The sequence below is a fragment of the Delphinapterus leucas genome, chromosome 3 (genome assembly GCF_059928025.1).
Source record: "Delphinapterus leucas isolate spDelLeu-1000000601 "Yukka" chromosome 3, BTC_Dleu_Yukka2, whole genome shotgun sequence".
NCBI lineage: Eukaryota > Metazoa > Chordata > Mammalia > Artiodactyla > Monodontidae > Delphinapterus > Delphinapterus leucas.
Genome location: NC_143131.1, coordinates 85,392,545 through 85,416,191, shown reverse-complemented (window position 1 = coordinate 85,416,191; position 23,647 = coordinate 85,392,545). Strand labels below are relative to the sequence as shown.

Below are 23,647 nucleotides of genomic sequence, written 5' to 3'. Positions count from 1 at the left end.
CTCCCATAAAGCCGTGCGAGGACACCGGCCCTTCGCCGGAAGTTTGAGAGGCTCCATCCGGCGCCGGGAAGAGCGAGCGAGGGGGTTTCCTGGTTCCTCGAGTACGACTTGCGTTCTTCTATTCTGGTCACCTGTGGGTTAGTAGCAGCAGCGGCGAGTTAGTCGGCCCAGTGCCGCTTCTGGAGCTGGTAACCAGTTCTCTGTGCTCTAGGGTCTCCGCGCTGTCGGGCCCTTCCCTGCTGGGTGGTGTGGCGTAGCCTCGCGCTTGGACTTGCAGCCCAGGCGCCGGGGACGGGGCTGGGGACTCAGCCGATCCAGCGCAGTCTTTGAGATGGGGAAAAAGAAGTGCTGCTTCATGTGTGCTTTCACGTTTTTAAATAAAAGTAATCTCACAGTACTGCCAAGGGAATAAACTCTCAAGGTATTTGACTGTTTGGAGACATTGGAGAGACCGTGCAATGGGTGGCGTTTGGTCGGTTAGATGGCCCTCTTGAACGCCCAAGAAATAATGGTCGGTGACTTAAGTGACAAAGCTGTATTTGAGGTCTGCCCTGTCTCTTGAGCCATGTGACCTTGAACCAGTCAGGGGCACCGGGGTACACATCCGTAAAAATGGATGTTCGTTTGGCTAAATCAAAGACTCTTTAAACTCAAGATTCTTTAAAATGACTTCTCAGGATAGTCCGTGTTCTTGGACAGCAAGGGCAGCATTTAGCTAACTGAATCACCTCATCCTGCCTTCAAATCCTTACCTTCAGGAGAACCTGACAAAGAGAAGTGAAAAAGTAAATCAGACAGTAGAGGTGGTCTTTAGACTTTGTGTGCTCTTCTGGAATGAGTAATGGTTCTATTTCTAGATGGCTTTTCTGCTGAGAAAGCTAAGGGGGAAAGTGCATTTTCCACTTCTTTTCACCTGAGACTACTGTATGCATAAGCATTGCGCTGGGGGTAATGAATGGTACTGTATTTTTGGAGGCCAGTTTTGCAGTCAACCTGCACTGAGTGGGCTGTGGAGAAGGTAAGGAAGTGACCATGACTTAAATATTGCCTGAAGTAAACCTAACTGAAGAACCTGTATGATATGATTTTAAGGAAAAGGCAATTTTAAAGGGAGACCATACATGAGTCAGTATACAGCAGTGCAAAATAAAGTCCTGAAAAGTTGTAGCTTTCCTTATTCATAATGTTTTTAAAGCATTTAGGAATCTTAATATGAAGAGAATGGTAAAGTAAATTTTAGAGTAAATCAAAAGAAATAAAAAATTGTTTTCTAATCTAGAAGTCACTCCTACTTTAAGTTGTATACAGAATTTCAATATTTTGTTTCTATTCCTGTGAGTAGTTTTCACCTATTTATAGGTAGCAGAAAGATATAAACAGGCAAGGTAAACAGTCACAAAGCCCACTTTTTTCTTTTTATATTGTCATGCTATTCCTACTACACAACTGATCAACAAAATTGCAGTGTCAGAACCCTAGAGACAACTGCTGTCAAAAATTATGGATTATAACCTTTCTTTCTCTTTAGCCTCAATACCTTATGCTCAGAATGGTAGAAACCTAGTTAGAATCCCAAATCTTTTCTTAATAGAATTTCATAGAAAAAAAAAACATACCTTACAAAAAGTACTTTGAGAAGTTTATAGACAACTGAAATATGAACCATTTCCACCCACACACACAAAAAAGCTCAGTTTGTGCCCTACCACATTCAGTCCACAATTAGGCAACATTTATTAAAAGGTATGGAACAATTATTTTCTTTTTTACTGAAATAACAGTAACAAAGCAGACAAAGTTAATGGTTTTAAAAGCTTCTGTGATTCAAGTATAGACAAAGTGACCAATAGAACAGTGTCCAATAATAGGTCCAAAATATATGGTCATCTCATTTTTGAAAAGGATAATACTGCAATGTAATGGGACAAAGATAGTGAATTCAAGAATGATGCTGAGTCAAATGGATTATCTATTGGGATAAAATGTATCATGACCCCTACCTCACACCATGAGCAAAAATCATTCCCTGATGGATTAGCAGAATTAACTATGCGAGGTAAAGCAATAAATTTTTTTCATGTGAAACGTAGCTTTTTGAATAGGATCATAATTTCCCTGAGAGGACAGATCTGTTTCTAGTACCACAGATTCTAAGAATACTACTTGGCATCTGCTGAAAACATCTGTCTTTATTTCTGTCTGCTTGCTTTAACTCCCCTCATGCCCTGATCCATATTGAAGTCCCTCTGGTTTGCCTGAAATACACTTTCCTCTTTGTAATGTCTGTTACCTTATTCCCCCTCCCAATGATGTCACCCCCTTCAACTGTATTCCACCAAAGTTCTTTATACATTATTTTATACATCCCCCATGTTGAATTATATTTAAAATTCTCAACTGATAACAGTTTTGAAATGTATGCTGTGATGACAGTTGACTGCTAGTTACCTTTTTAAGAGCATATTGTTTTAGAAACCATAACTAATATTCTAATTATATCAGCACCCTGATAATGGTCAATCATTGATACAAGAAAGCAATTGCAAATGAGTTTTTTTTCCTGTTTTCCTATTTTAAGGAAGAAATGTCTTCTGTAAAAAGAAGTCCAAACCAAGAAATTACATCCCAATTTCACTATTCAGCTGCAGAAGGAGATATTGCCAGGTTAACAGTAATGCTCAGTCATTCTCCATCTCTTCTCAATGAAACTTCTGAAAATGGCTGGACTGCTTTAATGTATGCTGCAAGGAATGGGCATCCAGATGTTGTCCAGTTTCTGCTTGAGAAAGGGTAAACATTTTAGGCTGTACCACCTGAAGGAGTATCTGGTTTAATTTCTGGTTTACGTATTTTCTTTTAAATTTTTCTTATAGCTATATTTATAACATTGGGCTTGTAAATAACTCATTGAACAGTCTTGTTATATAATAGCGTAATTTCTAATTAAAAATTTTTAACTTTTTTTAATTGGGAACTTAACTCTTCATACTTAACAGCAAAGAAATTAAGTTAAATTAATTTTTTTCTCCCAAATAGAATGTGTAAATCTAACCACTATGACTATAGAAAACTCCTTGTAAAAATTTAATATCTCATTATAGCACATAAAACGTATAGTTTTTTTATTTTATAAATAATCTTCCAGAAATTTTAAATATCTGCTGTGTCTAACTTTTAATCATTTATGATTGTTTCTTTTACCTTTCCATTAGTATATTATGTGCTAAAACAAAAAGAAATATATGCAATTATTAAATAGAGGGGCTATCACGTACATCTGGAAATATTGTAATAAATACTGAAGAAAATGTGTCTTTACTTTTTTGCTTCCATCCATAGGTGCGACAGATCCCTTATCAATAAATCAAGGCAGACTGCACTGGATATTGCTAAATTTTGGGGTTATAAGCATATAGCTAATTTACTAGCTAATGCTAAAGGTGGGAAGAAGCCTTGGTTCCTAACCAGTGAAATGGAAGAATGTGAAAATTATTTTAGCAAGACACTACTGGACCGGAAAAGTGAAAAAAGAAATAATTCTGACTGGCTGTTAGCAAAAGAAAGCCATCCAGCCACAGTTTATATCCTTTTCTCAGATTTAAATCCCTTGGTTACTCTAGGTGGCAATGAAGAAAGTTTCCAACAGCCGGAAGTCAGGCTTTGTCAGCTGAACTACACAGATATAAAGGATTATTTGGCTCAGCCTGAGAAGATCACCTTGATTTTCCTTGGAGTAGAACTTGAAATGAAAAAAGAGTTATTTAATTATGCTGGGGAAGTCTCACAAGAAAAAGATGCAGAAAGAGATGCATTGGTTGCCTGGTTTGCTTTAGGTATAGATCCTGTTGCTGCTGAAGAATTTAAGCAAAGACATGCAAATTGCTATTTTCTTCATCCTCCAATGCCAGCTCTTCTGCAATTGAAAGAAAAAGAAGCTGGTAAGAAGTGAACACTGTTTACTTGTATTGGTAATAATCTGATTTTTGGTACTGGATTGAAATTGCATGTATCCACAATTTCTAGGAAGCTCACTCTTTCCAGGAAGCAATGAAATTAGGCTGTCTTCATTAGAAACTTCCTAAAGTTCTCACCCTAGAGGACTACTCTCCCGGGTGGTTACAGCAGTTTTAATCAGCCAGGATTAGTTTCCCCAGAATTAACCCTAATGCATACTGGTTTCACTTGATTTTTTAGTGAATGATTATTGAGTGCCTGCTGTACACTGAGCATAATGGCAAAGACCTTGACTGTTTTGCTTTGCTGTCTGTTGCTTGCTATGCCAGTTCATGTGGGGTCATATATATCATGGTAAGAATGAGGGATTTTATTCTAAATTCCATTTAAATGTTATAACCTGGCCTAGGTTTAAAAAAAAAAAAAAAAAAACCTCACTCTGGCTGCTTTGTAGATCATGAACTGTAGATAATTAAGTGTGGAAGTCAGGAGTCCTATTAAGAGGGGACTGGAGATTACAGTAGCCCAGGTAAGAGATTGCAGTGGCTTGGATTAGTGGAGTAGAGAGAAAGGGAGAGTTTGTGATATTCAGGAGGTAGAACTGATAGGGCTTGAACAGTAGGTTGAGACTTATAAGTGAGAAAGAGATGCTGGTAACCTAGACTACGTCTGAGTTGTTAAGATGATAATAGGGGAGATGGAGGAAAAGTGGTACATTCAAGATATATTTTGGAGAGCAAATCAGCGGTACTTGCTAATGGAGTGGGTATGGGGTATATAATAATGAAAGAAAAGATCAAGAATGACTGCTAAGTTTGAGACTTTAGTAATTTGGTAGATAGTAGTACTCTTTCTTGATAAAATAATACAGAATGATGGGTAGAGTGAGGGAAGCAGGACAGACTTGAAGTAAATCAAGATTTTCACTTTGGGCATGTTAACTTTCAGAGAAGGGAAATAGAATCTGGAACTAAGGAGAGGAACTGGAATATACCTGTATGGCAGTCATCAACACAAAGGTGGTATTTAAATCCCAGGAAATTTCTGAGATTACTTAGAGAGTTGAGAGCAAGCAAAAAAAAGAACCTGAATCCCCCTAAATTTAGAGGTCAGATAGGAGAGGAGCCATCAAAGATGATGTTGACAGTGCGGCCGTAAGGTAAGAAGAAAACAGGAGAATGTGCTCATGGAAACCAAGAGAGCAAAGTATTTCTTGGCGTTAGTAGTCAAATATATTGAATGCTGCTGAGAATTTGAGTAAGATGACAAAGATTTTTTTTTTTAAAGAATCTTTGGTTTGATGACATGAAGCTGTTGATGAATTTGATGAGAGGAGTGTCAGTGGAATAGAAGGTATATTACAGTAGACTGATGAGTTAATGAGAGGTGAGGAAGGGGTCACTTCTCAATGTCCACATTCTCTTCGGCGATCTGGTAGGCTCTTCCAGAGACTTCTTAGCACTCATCCCAAAATCTGGGGTGGTATGTTTTATTCCCCACATCTGTGGAAAAAACACAACACTTTTAAAAAGAAAATATCCTTTCTTTGAAGCTGTATATATAATTTTAAGATCAAAAGGATCTTTAAAAAAAAGCTAGTAAGGAAACTGAGGCTGTTTTACTCAGCTGCTTTGTAACCTTACATAGATACTTAACCTCTGTCTGCCTCAGTTTCCTCCTCCCAAAAATGAGGATAATAATAGTACCTACATTATAGTGTTGCTCTAAACATTAAATAAGATAATGTATGTAAAGATCTTTGCCAGGTGCTTGACACATAGTAAGTACTCAATAAATGTTAGCTTTTTTTTTTTTTTTTTTTCCCCCCCGCTATGCGGGCCTCTCACTGTTGTGGCCTCTCCCGTTGCGGAGCACAGGCTCCAGACGCGCAGGCTCAGCGGCCATGGCTCACGGGCCCAGCCGCTCCGCGGCATGTGGGATCTTCCCGGACCGGGGCACGAACCCGGGTCCCCTGCATCGGCAGGCGGACTCTCAACCACTGCACCACTAGGGAAGCCCAAATGTTAGCTTTTTGTATTGTGATGATACTGAAATAATGCGATACCTTGAGGTAAATTACATAATACACAGTAACAGAGCAGGCAGATATTTAATGTTGCCTGTGGTTCACTGAATTTCAGTGTTACATTTGTTTTTATTTATGGTTTATTAGTTGCATTTTTCCTAGTTTAAAATGTTGTTATTGCTGTTTCTGATTGTTTTGTTTATTCCAAAATCCTTAGACCGAATAATCTATTTTAGGAGAGAGGTTTTGTCAGGCATTTGAAATGTAGCATTTCTACGCTTATTGCCCCAATTCTAGTATTTTTGGTCAGGCCATATTAATTCTTTTTTGAAGTATCAGGGTAAAGGCTGTAGACAAAGTGTACATATTCTAAGATTTATTCTATTAGGCATTTTTGTCATAAACAAAGTTAATCACAAAAGTTGTAAACAATATTTTTAAAAAATTATTCTATGTAGTTTCTAGTTGTAAACAGAATATGTTCCACAGTGACACAGACCAGTATTGTCTTAGTCCCAAGGAAAGTAGAGACAGGTTCCTACAGTTTCCTAGTAATATTGTCTTTATGGCCCAAATCTAAGTTAAGAACTGTCTTTGGAGTGTATTTTTATAAAAGTCACTATTGTAAAGTCACTATTTGTAAAGTCACTATACGCTAGAGTCATGCATATCCAAAATTTACAAATCACGTATAGTAAATGCCGAAACTAATACAGTGTATACAGATGTTAGTACCTCTATCTTTTTTTTTAATAAATTTATTTATTTTATTTACTTATTTTTGGCTGCGTTGGGTCTTCGTTGCAGCGCGCGGACTTTCTCTAGTTGCGGCAAGCGGGGGCTACTCTTCATTGCGGTGCACGTGATTCTTATTGCAGTGGCTTTTCTTGTTGGAGAGCATAGGCTCTAGGTGCGCAAGTTGCAGTAGTTGTGGCATGCGGGCTCAGTAGTTGTGGCTTGCGGGCTCTAGAGCGCAGGCTCAGTAGTTGTAGTGCACAGGCTTAGTTGCTCTGCGGCATGTGGGATCTTCCTGGACCAGGGATCGAACCCATGTCCCCTGCATTGGCAGGCGGATTCTTAACTGAGCCACCAGGGAAGTCCCAGTATATCTATCTTATATGAGAGTTATATGAGAGACAATATTTTATTAGTCCAAATTAAAGCTAAATCTAATTTTCATTTGTCATCTGTAGAATTAAATCTTTTACTTTAAAAGAAAGATACAGATCATAAAAATAGGAATAATAAAACCCTTGAGTACACAGCTATTCAGAAAATACAGTGTACATCTTTATTATGACCTAAGAATATTTTACTTCTATATTAATTTGTTTACAATTTGTCACAGAAGTAAAACTTCTCTTGCTTCTCTCGTAGGGGTTGTAGCTCAAGCAAGATCTGTTCTCGCCTGGCACAGTCGATATAAGTTCTGCCCAACCTGTGGAAGTGCAACTAAAATTGAAGAAGGTGGCTATAAAAGAGTATGCTTAAAAGAAGACTGTCCTAGCCTCCATGGTGTTCACAATACATCATATCCAAGAGTTGGTAAGCCTTTTCTTTTACAGTGAAACCTCAGCCATCTGGAAATCTTAGGGAATAAGGCATTCTGGAAAGACAAGATTTTGAGTTGCTGAGGGGCTTACCTTTTTATTGAAAGCATGTTTAATTTAACTATTAAGACTATAATTATTAAAGTATTACATACTTTGATGACTTTTACTACCCTTCTTAACCCTGGGTTAATCAGCATGAATTTGATGCATTGAGATACATGATTTCAAAGTACCTGCTTGTGGTATCACCAAAGCGGTAGAGCCTGGAGCTAGCTTCTCATTACTGCTGGTGTCTGCCTGTACTTTCTCTCCTCCTAATTGGTGCTTTGAGTTGGCTGTGGAATTAGAAATCTGATAACCCAGCCCTTTAAAGTTGTGTGAAAAAAGGATAGACTCAGCAACACCTGAGGAGGTCTCCTGGGAGTAAAGTGCATGGCTTAGTGACATATATGTTTGCTGCTTAGGAGCCCTTTACATTTGATTACCGGCTCTCAGTTGTGATCTAGTGAGGCGAATTTACTGAATTAGTGACTTCTCGAGAGAGGAACTATTATTTGAAGTAATTTTTTTTAATGGATTAAACTCAATCATAGAGCCACATTATCTTTTAAAAAATTTTGTTAAGGACTGCGATGGAAGGAATAGGGAAATTCACTACATTTGCTATGGTAAAATTTGAATTTTCTCCATGCCATGTATTACCTACTCAAACTTCTTTCTAATTAAAAAATAAAAATAAGCCTAGCATACCATAAATACACAATGAATGTTGCTATTAAGATGAGAAAGAAGACAAAAATGATCTTTCTTTAGCTTACTGACAATATTCTATGCAGTTTTCCTGAAATACTCTGTCTCCTGGCAGAAAGAAACAGTCTCTTGTAACTAGACAAAAGTCTTGTTCTTACAGGAGATGCATGTTTTTATTATCCTACTAGACAGTGACTTTACACAGTGAGTCTAAATTATTTTTTCCTGTCATTCATACATCTGATTTTTTTTTTTTTTAAAACAGATCCAGTAGTAATCATGCAAGTTATTCATCCAGATGGGACCAAATGTCTTTTAGGCAGGCAGAAAAGATTTCCTCCAGGCATGTTTACCTGCCTTGCTGGATTTATTGAACCTGGTAAGCCTTTTCTTAATAATTTTTATAGTAATTTTCATTTAACTTATAATTTCTAAATAAAAAGTTTGGACAGCATTTGAGAAATAATCTCTGATAAATTATCATGTTATAAAACTGGGATATTTTTAAATATTTTCTGTGTATTTTAGATGATATAATTTTTATTTTTACCAGTGGAATAGTTTTGTTTTAAAAATTCATTATTTGCTCTTTCATATATCTTTCATATATTGCCCTTACCCAAGGTATCTGCATGATATACACCTCACTTCCTTCTGTACTAGGCTCAATTGTCAGCGTTTCAGAGAGGCCTTCCCTGATAGCTCTAAATACATTAGTTAGCCCTATACCCTGCATTTACAATCCCTGTCATCCAGTCTGATTTTTTCCCTACAGCACTCATCAGCACCTAACATGGTATATATGTATGTATTTATTTATTTGTTTATGATTTGCTAGTACCAGAATGTAAGTTCCATAAAGGCAAGGACTTTGTTTTATTTATTGCTCTATCCTAAACCTTTAGAGCATATGCCTGATATGTTGTAGTACAGTAAATATTTGCGGAATAAATGAATTAATATATCTAATTAACACGTTTAATCTCAACTTCCAATATTAATCTACATTGATAGATAATAATAGTACTAAACATATGTAGTGCCACACTTTCCCGAAGGCTTTCTTTGTATTAAATCATGTGATCCTCATACAAGCTTATAAAGTAGGTGGTATTTCAGCAGTTTTACAGATGGGGCACTAAGGTACAGGGGCTGAATAACTTGCCCAGGGTCAAACAGCTAGTAAGTGATAGGGCAGGGATTCAAACCTGGGCAGTTTGGCTCTGAGTCCATGCTGTTAATTTCTATGCTGCCTCTAAGTAGCTCTAGGTCATTTTTTTTAACTGCTGTATAGCCTTCCATTTATGAATATTCTGCAATTCATTTATCCAATTCTGCTGTTGGACATTTAGTTTATTTCAAAGCTTTTACTATTACAAACAACACTGCAGTGAATATTCTTGAACTACTCCTTGTACACATTTGCAAGGAGTGGTATAAGCCTCCATAGGGTGTATATCTGAGAGTAGAATTGCTAGCTCATAGGATATGAGCATCTTAATCTTTTCCACATATTGCCAAGTTGTTTTCTGAAGTGTTCCTACCAATTTACACTCCCTCTGGAAGTACATGAAATGTCTATTATTCCTCATCTTCACCAAGTTAGGAATATCAAGATTTTTATTTGCCATTCTGATGGTTATGAAATGGTTATGTCATTGTCGTTTTAATTTTTATTTCCCTGCTGATGGAGCATCTTTTTTCAGATATGTACTAGGCATCCAGTTTCTTTTTCCCTGAATTTTACATTTTTAGCTTCTTCGCCTATTTTTGTTTTAGTCGTTGATCTTTTTTTCTTACTGATTTTAGGGGTTTTTAAATATGTATTGTATGCTAATCTTTATTTAGTTTGGTCTTACAAATATCTTATGCTAGTCTATGAGTTACCTTTTCACTAATTTTATGAATATAAATTAATTTTAATATAGGAAATTTACCAATCTATTTGAAATAGAAAGCTGTATTTAAATAGCAAACTATGTCTAAACTTTCAGATAAATTTAACTTAGAAACTATTCCCTTTATTCTAATTCTCAGTTTTAACAAATCAGAAATATAAATTACATTTATAGGCATTACTTTATTATAGCTGGGTCAACAATTATATAGAGAAAAATAATCATTTGGTAAGAGAAAAATAATGAGTTTCAGTGTATGCTGTTTTTAAAATTGTAGTTTTTAACTCTTTGGAAAAGAGTTATCTGCAATAATTGTTTGACAACATAAAAAAATGTTTCGAGATTTTAGTGAGGAAAAGGTTAGCTACATAAACAACATAATATATAAAGTGTTTGCATAGTGTTTAGCCAACAGTAAGTACGTGCTGGATAGTCGTAGATGTTATAATTTTTAAAATATAACAAATTTAGACCTTTAAGAAATGAAAAGTTTCTTGGCATTTTGATTCTGTAGGTAGTCATATAAGAAATAATGTTTCTTGGGCTTCCCTGGTGGCGCAGTGGTTGAGAGTCCGCCTGCTGATGCAGGGGACACGGGTTCGTGCCCCAGTCTGGGAAGATCCCACATGCCGCGGAGCGGCTGGGCCCGTGAGCCATGGCCGCTGAGCCTGCGCGTCTGGAGCCTGTGCTCCGCAACGGGAGAGGCCACAACAGTGAGAGGCCCGAGTACCACCAAAAAAAAGAAATAATGTTTCTTGAATTCCAATCTCGTTTTAGGCTTCTGCTTTCTGATTCTTTGAATTGGGTTTCTGTCCAAAGTGTTTTCCAAATGTTTGAACCATTTGGAGCACAAAATGTCCAGGGTATGTTCATCAGCTACTTGTTCTTTTGCCCCATTTGGTTAGGGGAGACAATAGAAGATGCTGTTCGGAGAGAAGTAGAAGAAGAAAGTGGAGTCAAAGTTGGCCGTGTTCAGTATGTCTCTTGTCAACCATGGCCTATGCCCTCCTCCTTAATGATTGGTTGCTTAGCTGTGGCAGTGTCTACAGAAATTAAAGTTGACAAGAATGAAATAGAGGATGCCCGCTGGTTCACTAGAGAACAGGTGAAGTTCAATTTAATTTCCTTCTTCTATTGATTCTCTGACTCTGTTGGTTTGGGCATGTAGCAAGGATACATGTTTTCAACAAGTTGAATGAATGGCTATGGCCCCCTCATCATTCATGGATTACAATGTAATTGATGTGTCCACTGTTAACTCCTTCTGTGAGATTCTTCTAGTAAAGATGATTCTGTGCCGTTTTCTCATTTCAAATGCCATTCCTTGAGATTAATGATACCTTTCAGTGGCCTTAAAATGGGTGAACATTATTTCAGAGATGAGAAGCAGGAATATTATTATTAGACATATTTTAGTTTGTAGCATTAAAGCAAGTAACTCAAAAAATATCAGTAAAAATGCATATAAGTTTTGAAAAATTCTTGTTCATTTTAAATGTACTTGACAAGATTGACGAAACTGTATAACAGATACACTCACAGAACTTTTTAAAACTCATCCTTAAGTAATACAATGAAAGATAAATTACTTGTCTGTGTTTTGTATAACCCAATGTCTTTGTATAGAAAACAGATGGATACTCTACAGTAGTGAAGACCTGAAATCCTTAGTGACTTCGCTTACACAAAATTAATTTTATTTTATGCTCAACCTCAAAAAAAGTAGAAATTAGATTTTTTTTCCAGAATTTTATAAAAGGATAAAAGGGAATTTTTTCCAAAAGTTGATTTTCACTTTGAAAATAAATGTGTAGCATATACTTTGCTTTTTCATAACCTTATTTTCATCAGGAAGAATGTCTTTCTGGAATATTTAAAAATTGAATCACTGACTCAATGAAGCAACTAAAAATAGTGTACTAAATTTTGCATGTTGAATATAGATGTTATTACTTTCTCCTGTTGTTATTCACTGTAAAAGTCATTACATTTTAGTTGAATTGTATAAGCATAGAAATAGTATTTAAGTATGACAGACAGTTTTAAAATCCTAATATGTTTTATTGTGGTGTATTTTAGGTTGTGGATGTTCTGACCAAAGGGAAGCAGCAGGCATTCTTTGTGCCACCAAGCCGAGCTATTGCACATCAACTAATCAAACACTGGATTGGAATGAACCCCAATCTCTAAATCAAATAACTAAACTTTGACTATGTCTAATTGATTTCTTTTTTTTTTTAAGTCAAAATTAAATTTTATTTCACACTGATAGAAACCATGAAAAAGATTTACATTTTCCCACATTACAGCACAACATTTCAACAGAATATTTCTTGCCATACATTAGATCTTGCTAATATGTGTGAAACAATAGTTTATATTCTTAAAGATAAAAGCAAAATGACTTAGTAAATGATTGTTTAAAAACTGTAAATCCAGACATAAACATATGGCTTCATTATTAACATCCTATACAAAATCGTTTCCATCATCAAGTAGCACCCATTTATAAAGCATTCCTAACAGTGTTCTGGTCAGTTGGGATACAGCAGTTCAGAAATATCAAGCGCACATTTTTGCTACATATTAACCTGGGTGGTAACTACACCATAAAAATCTATTTAAAATCAAATAATTGCTACCTTTATGTTTGCACAAAAACTAACTTAAAAAGATCCTCTCTGACTACAGTGAAAATTTCAAATAAGTCCATTGGCAGATAAAAGTAAAGCAGATTCTTTGAATGGGATTGTTCATTTCCTATAGCAGTCGGTTTCAAACCTATGTGCAAAATAAGTAAACTAAAACTCTGTGCTACGAGGAGAATCATCTTAGAGCAAATCATCTTAGAAATGACAGTTTGTAAGATCAGTCTTAAATATTTCAAAACATACTAGAACATGACCTAATTATTCTTCCAGATAATTACAGAAAAATACTACCACAGAATTATTCTCGTTACCTGGACTGAAGATTCTAGTAACTCTGCAGGCCTAAACTGCAGACAAAGGTCCAGTTTAAGAAGTAGTGCAGAAACTTTGAAGGGATGTCTGGTTTCTTTCTACAAGTATAAATACATTTTCAATGCCATCATGTCTGATTCAGAATGTCAAATTACAGCATGTATTGACAGCAGATGTTTATGGCAAGTAGGCAATATTTGGTCTGTTATGAAGGATAAAAAAGAAAGGATGTATTTCATTTCTAGAGAGGAAAAAGAATATTAAATAGAAATTATATTCAGGAAAGAAAAACCTGGTCCCCAAAATAAAAGGGCCATGACACTTAGAAGCATTATCCCTATAATTAGGAATAATGTAATAACACATTCTTACTATGTATTATAATCATTAAGCACATATGAACACATATATAAAAATGCAGATACTGCATGGTGACAAATTTGGGAATAAGTCCAGAGTCTAAGTCACAGCATGCATAACCTGTCTTAACTGCTCATTTATACCTGAACAAGTTTTCATTAAGCATACTAATAATTTTCAAGTGATGTAATAAAAAATCTGGTTGCAGTATTTTATTATTTTGCTGAATTACGTTTGGGAGAAAGAAGCTAGCTGCTCCACCTATTTTAATACTAGTATATTCTGGATCATATTATAGATAGAAACTTAACAGATCATAAATTTCCCACGAGGAGATTCATTTAGTCTGTGTCATTGGTGTGTATTTGCAAAACATTTTAACACTGCGAACATCAGAGGTTTCAAGATCGGGCACAGGAAAAAGCTTATACTCTACGATGATGCTGGTGTGCACTTCTCCACAAGGTCTCTTAGTGACGTCAATCAATGGGAGGTAGGAGTTTATCAATGAACTGCTTGATATCCATCATTTCCTGTTGACATGAACGGTGCATCATGCCTCCAGAGGTTTTGAAGGTTACATTGGCTGGATTTACCAAGGTTTTCAGCCTTTCAGCAGTGGAGAACCAAACACTAGGGGAACTAAAGGATCCAAATCTCCATGGCACTGAAGAATAGAAATGACTCTATTCACTCCACTGATAAGACCCTGTGGAAAGGAAGCTCGCAGCGGCAGCCAGCAGCTGAGAGCGGTGACGCCGGCCGGCTTCTGCTGTGTGGTCAGTGCCACGTACAGAGATAAAGCTCCTCCTTGAGAAAATCCTCCCAAAATAATTCTGTTAGAAGGAATGCCATTCTTCACCTCTTGCTCTATCAAAGATTTTACACTTTCTGCTGCTTAATTCCAGTTTCATCTTCCTGTGAATCTGGTGAAAGCCCAATAAATGTCAAACCAAGTAGGCATTGCCACGTTCATATTTAATGTTACAGACATAACCGGTCCCGTGTCTCCCAATCCTTGAAGGAAAATCACCGCAGCGGAGGCCTTCCGGACGGCGGGCACGATGGCGGGCAGCGGGGTCGACGTGTTATTGCCACACAGACATCGGCTCGACCCACCGCGCGTCCGAAGAGGAAAGCGGTGCGATCGCCGCGTCCCGCCCGCGCGCGGGCGCGCGCTCGGGCGCGTGCGCGCCCACGCGGCGCCGCACCGCCCTCAGACCCCGCCCTAATTGATTTCTAATCCCATTTATTCCTCAAGTAAGATTAGAAATGTTTAATGCGCTTTAGAACGTCACAACACAAATATCATACTGGGTTTTCGAAATGTTTTCGAAATGTACCTTCCATCTTAACGATAAAATTCATATTTTTAAAAATTATAACATTTCCGCAGATTTTGTTAAATCTGAGTCAGCATTCTCTGAACTTTCTGGGGCGGGGGGAGTTGTGCTCCACAGTTTTATCTCACAAAACCGTATTTCTAATAAGAGAAATCATGTAAAGAAGTATGTGCTGAAAATGTAAATAAACCTAAATTTCAGCACCTCTTGTAAGCATAAGACCATTCACTAAAGGTCTTTTTTGAGAAATGAGACAAAATATTTTTAATGAATTTTGAGCTTGGATTTTTAATACTTTCGTTATCACGAAGGTCCTTTTGGTTGTCAGTAGCTGATTTTTGCTCATCTTCCCATTGTAGTCCACTTTTTCTCCTGGTTCCATTGTTCTAACAGTGGCACTGTTACAGTGTTACTACTAGTCTGTTTCGATCAGTGTTAAGAATTTTCTATTTTAACAACTCTGTTAGTGAGCACTATACCACGCCCTCAGGGAAAGAGAACTTCAGTGAGAGAATACCATTGTGTCTGGGACCCCCTTCTTAAACATAAAATTAATTAACATATCTATTTGTTAGCTCTACTCAAAGTTGTTCTTAAGACAAATCAGGAGTCTCTGCTTTTTCCAGTGAAATTAAACATATCTACAAGGAATTCTTTTCAAGGTCAAATATTAAATAAAATCCCAGATAGATTTACATATTTAATAAAAACACTGGCTTATGTCATTTTGTGATAAGGGAATGTATCTTCATTAGGGGAAAATTATATAATCATTACTAATAACATTTATTAAACTCAAATACAACATCTTGGTTTTGGCCTTATTTCAACACATTCTAAGAAACGTTTATTTAATAAGCATATCTTAGAACTGAAACAGTAAGATTTTAGAGAAAGTAAACTAGAATTTCACAATTTTGCAACATAAAACTCATATTTTATAAGGATGTTTTGAAATTGTTTTAAAAGGTACTTTATAAATGTATAAATTTATATAATTTGGCTCTTTACTATTCTATGTTGGAACTGGAAAAGAACTTAAAGACAATATTTGTAGTTCACTGCCTTTTTTTTATAGATAAGGAAAAGGAAATCCTGAAAGGTGAATTTAATTAATTTAACCGTTAAAGGTGAATCAATTAATTAATTGGTGAAAGCCACACAATTACAACCACTTACAATTGTTAATACAATTAATTATAATTAACTTAATTACAACAGTCTGTACTGTATAACCCAGTGCAGGACTCTCCCTCTAATAGGAAGTAAAAACTATTACTCAAAGTATATGTGGGGTGATAAGAAGAATAAATTTAATTTACCAAATCCTGTTAATTAAAATTTAGGTACTAAAATTCATTTAAATAATATCTTTCTCAAACAAAACTTTATTTTACTAATGAACAATGATTTTCTTAGTAATTGATGAAAATATTGATATCAGGACTTTGGACAAAATTAAGACTTACATAAGACATTTAGATACATAATAAAATTTGACTGTGGAGTAACTAAGCCTGTGCTCCACAACTACTGACCCTGCACTCTAGAGCCCGCGAGTCACAACTACTGAAGCCCACGTGCCTAGAGCCCGTGCTCTGCAACAAGAGAAGCCACCACAATGAGAAGCCTGTGCAGCGCAACAAAGAGTAGCCCCCGCTCGCCGCAACTAGAGAAAGCCCATGCACAATGAAGACCCAACGCAGCCAAAAATTAAAAAAAAAAAAAGATCTGAAGGGACAAAAGGCCTTAAGGAGGAAAACAGAAAGGCTTCTGGGAGAAACTGACTGAAGTTCAGATCGTTAGGTATGTAAACCAGAAAAACATACATATCAGACAGTAAATAGGATTGCTGCAAATAGAAGAATTTTGGGCATTCCAATTTAGATCTAGAATTTCGCCATATTCATCTTTTGGTTGTATAATTTAAATATCTTCTGAGTGCACTTTTGAGACTAAAGTATTGAAATGCCAGAAAATATTTAGCATGAAGAATATAAAGCCTTAGTTTTAATTCAGGAAGCATTATCCCAGATACAGGTAATCTGAAAGTTCCTTACATTGAAATTTTAGGGAAGAGTTAATACACATTTCTTGGATATATGGAACCATTAACGGAAAGGAAATAGTCTAATGCCCTTCAAAGGTTTCTGAACTACAACTGGTGGTTATACTGAATGGAGTCTGATCTTTTATAGCTCAAAGACAGCCTGTGATAGGAACAATCTTAGACATATGGTATATTAACATGTGATAGCTAAATTTCTTTCCACCTGAATTTTCTATGTAATTTGTACTATGACACAAGGACCTACTGCATAGCACAGGGAACTCTGCTCAATATCATGTAACAACCTAAATGGGAAAAGAATTTGAAAAATAGATACATGTATATGTATAAGTGAATCACTGCTGTACACCTGAAACTATACAACATTGTTAATCAACTATACTCCTATATAAAAATAGTTTAAAAAATAAAGTAACTATGCAACAGTTAAAAAAAAAATTTGAACTACATAAGTATACAGAAAATGATGTGCCTTGACTATTACAAAGAATAATGACTCGAGGTTCAGTTTTACACCAAATGTACTTTTAATACTTACAGATTCTAAGATTACATCATAAAATTCCAGGTTTTCATAGTGTTAAGATAGCCAAGTAAAACATAAAATATCAACAGAATGTGATTATAAATTTAGTTTTGAATATTTAATTCTGTACTCAGGGAAAATCAGCATCTAAGTAAATTATTGTTTTAATAATTATTAAACTGCTAACCTCTGAGAGGTGGATAACCACTCGCAGATAGAAGGAATAGCCAAGAAATGTTAGAGGTTCAAGTGCAATGATTGTATTCTAGTGAAAATGAAGGTAACGATACATTAAAATATTTATTTGTTTATTTTCTACTTTGTGTGTTATATGTGGTTTTTTAATATGTTTTGATAAATGTTTTCTGAAAAATGAAAAAAGCCAAATTTCAGTCATCCTCCTGTTTAGAATTAAAGATGTGTAAATAAAAAATACAAAAACCTATTTAAAAGTTGCCATATTTGGAAGCCTTAAATTTTTTATTTAAATCTTTTAAATCTTTCTAATCTTATAGTTTGGGGTCACATATATTTGTGTACATACATACACACACATATACGTTTTATATATATACACACACACAGACTTAATATATATACAAAAATATATAAAATAGTTCAATAATTTTTTATCTCCAGATTTAAAGTTATATATCTCTCCTAACATCTATTTTTATTACATGTCTAATATTACCAGTCTTTGCATTTTTAATTTTGTTGGAAAAATGATTAAGTAACTTTTTCAAAGATAAGGTTAGGGACATAGATGAAGACAGAAAAGAATGGAGCAACAGAGGGTGAGACCATGAGATAGAAGGAGAAAAGATAAGTTTGTTAATAAACCAAATAAACTTGATTAAATCTTGTAAACAACAGTAGACATCTAGTCCTAGAACTGTGTTACTAATGTGAATATAGCAAAATACTAGGTGAGACTGTTCTATAAAACAAATCTATTAATTATTTACAATAAAATGTCTACAATGCAAATTTTATTAGGGGTGAGAACCAGATACTGGGTTCTGAGTGTGTGTGTGTGTACACGCACGAGCGAGCTCGTGAACTGGGAGTGATGGGTGATGAGTAAAATTTATGTGCTGCACTTAAAAGGGCCAATTTTCTCTTAGCAGAAAAATGTCTAGGACAAAGTAATCCAAAGTGCAAAATTAGGAATGTCTGTCTACAAATGTAAAAGATCTGGGTCTTGCGGCAAACCAGAAGCACTTGCAAAAGGGTTAGAAAGGGAAGGCAGAAGATGTTGACTTCAGTGCAGATGAGAGGCGTACTTGATAAGGGGGCCAAATGCTTGGGAGCTTTGACACCACAGGGACGGAGGAGAGGCACAGAGACATGGTGTATTTTGAGGAGACAGGGATAATACTGTTGCCAAGAGCCTGCATCTTCAAAAAGAATCTCATCAGTCAGGAGAGAACTGGAAAGGACTTGCTTGTGAAAATAAACTTAGTACTGAAAATGATTTTTTTTCCTACGCTATACCTTGTCCTTTTTCTTCCCAGGACACTTATTTAGAATTCAAAACAGCTTCTGAAAGGGGGTGTGCAGTTTATTATTATATACAATAGATTTTTCAAATAATTCCATTTATTTGCCCAAAGTAGAAATGGTCAAAAGGAAAGTTATTTGAGTAATAAGATGGCATGAGAAAAATGGGTAGTCAGCAGCCTGAATTCTTTTATATGGGAAAATCTTTTCAACTGTAAAATAAACGCTTGGTAATGTTGATTGAGCTAACAGGCAAATACTATTTTCACTGAAGGATATCCACATATAATTGTACTAATTGGTGGAAGTAGCACTTTTAACTTACCTTTATTCCTTCAAGGATACATTTCTTTTATTGCTAAGCAGACAGCATCATACACTGGACAACAGATATTTCTCCTTTTCACAATTCCCATTATAATGATGCTCTACAGAATAGTGAGGTGGCTTTGGAATTTTAAAACAGACCTTAAGTTTTTCCTAATGGATACGTTTTTGTTCCTAACTAGAAGTCTGATAAGAGACAAACTGCAGTATAAAGAATGAAAAAATATCCTGGCTTTCCATTCCTGGGCTCATGGGAACTATACCAGACCAACTCCTTGTCTCACCCCTGATGGATTAAGAACGTTCTTCTAACCACTTAACTTGTGAGGTAGTTTCATTTTTAGTAATGTGGAAGTTTCACCCAGCAGTAGAAATTGAAAATGGTACTCATATCTATCTTAGAACAGAGTAAGTGGACAAGTGATCTAGTCTGAAGTTTATTTTTGTTTACTTTTTATCCTACCCATTTTACTCTAGCCCGAAATTGTACTCTGTTTGGAGGAGTGTGATGTTTTGAACACCTCAGTACAAGTACCTTATAAATATTTATTACTGCTTTCAGACAGCAGTGAGCTGAAGTCATCTCCATCAGTGGGGGTAAAAATGTTTTAAAATGCCGTTTATCCAACAGCTTTGCTGCTAAGAGTTACTTTGCTTTTTTGCTGGGTTTACTTGTGTTTATGAAACAAGTTTGAATACTCTAGTGCCAAATAGTTTGGAGGATTTGAAACTCCAAAGAAAAGATGCCCCAACAATGTGTGCAAATTCAAATCTCCGGGGCTGTGTTGGTGCTGACCATCATCTGCTCTGCACTGTCATAGTGAGGGCTTCAGTGGGAATCTAGCCATGAGCGGGAAGCCAGTAGGAACTCCGTGTGTTCTGGGATGACAGGAGAAAATACAGACATATCTGTGTGAACCTCAAAATTTTCATGGCCGTAGAGCTATCTAACAATGATTATTTTTGGAAAATACTCATATTATACAAATTACTAGGTTTGTCATACTGACCTTTTTCTTTATTTCCCAGCCATTTTACACATCTTCATGAGTAATAAGCATATTTTTTCATTCTATTATGATGATATATTTATCACATAAATGCTTTGTTCTGTTTTACACCATAAAAAGGGCACATAATTCTCCTTGTTCAGTATATCTAACATCAATACTAATAAATTATAAATTAAGTTTTCTGGACTTTGTAAAAGTTATTTTTTGCCTGTTCTTTCCAATGTATTTCTAATAACTATGGATCCCTATTTACAACAAGTTCCTAAGAAAACAACTCTAGTTAGCTAATTCTCACAATACTAATAATGTTTACACAGGACTTTATATATAGAATATTAACAATTATTATTTCATTTTATCCTTAACCCTATGAAATGCATATTAATATCATTAGCCTCATTTTACAGTTGGCTAAAAGGGATTAAATTTCTCAAAGTCACATTGTGAATAATTAGAGGAGCCCAAGTAGAAGAGCCCAAGTTTGAATCCAAGTATTTCACTCCAAACCTTTCATTTTTCCACTTACCAGAGCTATCTTACAGAATTTTCTTAATAATGCTGCATTAACAAAAGCACATCTAGTCTTAATTTTCTCCTTCAATCCTTTAAAATTTGGTCAAATTCAGGTTGGGTCTTCTACTCTTGTTACTCTGCACATTTCTGCAGTATCTTCACTGCTTACTTGGTTCCCAAATTGTATCTCCAACTGTCTATCAGACATGCCTAATTGGATATCTCAGAGCCTCCCAAATACTACATGTATAAAATTATCTTTTCTTCCAAGCATATCCCTGCTTCTGTATCCCTATTTTAATAGTCTTGCAATTACTCAGCATGGAACTTTGGGTATTGTTATCCTTAATTTATCTAATTTATCTCTCACCCTACCCTACCCCACAGCCAAACAATCTCCAAACCCTATCCCTTTTTCTTCTCTTCCTACTTCAGATTTTATTCCCAATCTATTCTTCACACTACAGCCAAAGGAAATCTTAAGGGGCAATCTTTTCTAGGCTTTCCCTTACTTAAAATTCTTGAAAAAAGACTCCTCTTTGGACAAAGGATAAAGTCTTATTTTCTTAGCAGAGCAATTTACCTCTGCAGTTTCAACTCTCATCACTTCCCTTTCTTCCAGCCCCTTATGTACCATAATTGATGTTCTTGCAAAAAGGCACAAGACAAACCTTCTAAATTTTTATTAGGCATTAATAACATTCATTAAGGATCACCTGAATAATTATGATCAATATCATGTGCTACTAGTTTAAATAGAAATGTTTCATTTATTTAAAGATTCTAAACTATGTTTTCATTGATATATTCATAGGACTTCAAAAATTCTAAATCAGGGCCTGTATTATTTATCCCAGTTTTACAAATGAGTCTAGGAGAAGTCAGATGACTTCCCCAAGGTCAACATAGGATATGAAAATGGGACTCACATTTAAATCTTCTTAATCAAAGTCTACAACCTCTACCATACCGTACACCATACTGCTTCTGCCCCTGAATCTACCATACAAAGATAAATGAATGACTTTATAATTAACCCCATCCATGTAAAGAGCCCAACTAGAGCATTTACGTTTTCATTTTTGTCTGGGTTTCTTCCACTTCATTTGCACCACGTGAACATCATAGCTGTGTTTCTTGTATGCCCCATCCAAGCACTTAAGACACAAAACACACAGTGCAGCATTGTTCACTAAAAGTGTATCTGAAAATAAGCAGACTGTTAGGGATGGTTAAGACAGATAATAATAGAATGATTAAAGGATGGTAGCTCATTCCTGACACTGCATAAGATTAAGTACGCTAATAAGATTTTGGATTTAGAAAACCCGATAAATCCCAAGTAGAACAGGACAAGGTACTCAAACCTTTACTTCATTTGCTTGCCTTTCAAAATACATATTTGCATTTTATCCATGTCTTCTTTAGAGCTGAAGAACTTATGAAGGCTTTAGCCAGGTGAGTTATTATATGTTCCTTGTACTTTTTACTTTTTTTTTTTTGCCATTTTGAACAAAGTATTCCCTGTGTTAATTCTTGCTATCCTAAATTAGTTGCTTAGCAAAGGATAAAAGCAAAGGGATAATTATTTGAATGTTATATATGAAGATAATTTAACAACGTATTTCTTTCCAGTCATAAAAAACCTAACGGCTGTTTGTAACTTGCTTTGTTATCAAATAGGATGGATACACCCGCTCCCCCCCAAAAAAATTCTAAATAGTCAGTATGCTTAGGCCTCTTTGATTTATGCTAAGAAAGACATCATATGCACATTTGAATAGCCACCATCCATATCCTAATTTGGTTATTTGAGATAAATTGTACATTTGGAAAGCAAGGAAAATGTTACTGAGAAGCTAGGCTGCTAAACATAATTGAAATTCATTCTGAATTCACTGAGGGTCAGTTTCACTTCAAAGTAGCAGTCCTTGTTTTGAATTCCTATATTCTGCTTTGTTTCATCTACAGCATTAAATTTACTAATCACCAAAATGATTTTCTCCTCTGGTTTGGTTAGAAGACTTTTTCTTAATTTTATACTTAAATTTTCTATTGTATAAATGTTTATATTTAATTGTTTTAAAATATATTAATTACCCAAAACATTGTGATCTAATCTCAAGAAAGGAGACATTAAGGATTAAAATTTGTTCTGTAACAACAACTGCATCTACTCTTAGATTTTGACCAATTTCATAGGCAAAATATTCTGGCTGATATCTTTTGTGTAAATAATCCCATATCAAACTTCGCAAAATAATGTATTTGCAACTTCACTGTCAGTTGATCTTTAAATAATATGTTCCAAGATTTTGATGGCAATGTATATTTACAATCAAAGATTCCTCTGTGGATCAAGAAGTCGGCCAGTCCTTCTCACCTTCCTTACTCTCACTCAGAATTTCAGTATTAGTTTTTCATCTCTTTTTCTTCTCCCAGAATTTAAACATTAGTTCTTTCATTCTAGTGTCAGATTACCATAATGTTGACTAAGTGTCCTAAAATTATTTATTTGCAAAGTAAACTAAAAAATAAATCTCTGTTGTCTACTTTTTTTAAAAAGATACTGGATTCCCTGAGTTGCTAGCAATTCATGTTTTTTCTTAAATGTTATGTGAAGTCATTTAACTTTTCAAAGAAATCTGTAGTGACCATGTGATAAAATTACAGTCAGGACGTTCATAAAATAGTCTTGGTGTCTTCTCTTCAGGGGGAAAATCATCCAATAACAAAGTTTTCAAATAAGTCATTAAAATGACACACCAGGAATTTTAACTGTGATGGGTCAAATTCTCAACTGTCTTATCACCTATGATGCCTCTTTCATAGACTGTTCCTGATTAT

At 35.4% G+C, this 23,647-nt stretch overlaps 1 protein-coding gene and 1 pseudogene across 4 annotated transcripts; one reads left to right on the top strand and one right to left on the bottom strand.

Annotated features, from left to right (window-relative positions):
• The first annotated feature begins 42 nt into the window (after positions 1 to 42).
• NUDT12 (nudix hydrolase 12) lies at positions 43 to 18,110 on the top strand. Of its 4 annotated transcripts, none has more exons than XM_022591711.3 (7): positions 43 to 137; positions 2,579 to 2,790; positions 3,340 to 3,938; positions 7,358 to 7,525; positions 8,549 to 8,662; positions 11,087 to 11,286; positions 12,261 to 18,110. In XM_022591711.3, exons 2-7 carry the CDS (start codon positions 2,585 to 2,587, stop codon positions 12,369 to 12,371), a joined length of 1,398 nt encoding a protein of 465 aa, XP_022447419.1. In that variant the 5' UTR covers positions 43 to 137; positions 2,579 to 2,584; the 3' UTR covers positions 12,372 to 18,110. The 4 variants fall into 4 exon arrangements, with proteins under 4 accessions (XP_022447419.1, XP_022447401.1, XP_022447411.1 ...); XM_022591693.3 differs by having other exon boundaries at positions 52 to 188; XM_022591703.3 differs by lacking the exon at positions 43 to 137 and adding an exon at positions 199 to 421.
• On the bottom strand, positions 10,288 to 14,676 carry LOC149749601 (acyl-protein thioesterase 1 pseudogene; annotated as a pseudogene).
• Positions 18,111 to 23,647: the final 5,537 nt, after the last annotated feature.

What these genes read in the sequence shown, in the direction of transcription:
- NUDT12 (XM_022591711.3), top strand. Translation starts at nt 2,585, where the DNA reads ATGTCTTCTGTAAAAAGAAGTCCAAACCAAGAAATTACATCCCAATTT. An exon ending in ATTGAAAGAAAAAGAAGCTG is followed by an intron (nt 3,939 to 7,357) that starts GTAAGAAGTGAA and finishes CTTCTCTCGTAG; the next exon opens with GGGTTGTAGCTCAAGCAAGA. An exon ending in TACATCATATCCAAGAGTTG is followed by an intron (nt 7,526 to 8,548) that starts GTAAGCCTTTTC and finishes TTTTTAAAACAG; the next exon opens with ATCCAGTAGTAATCATGCAA.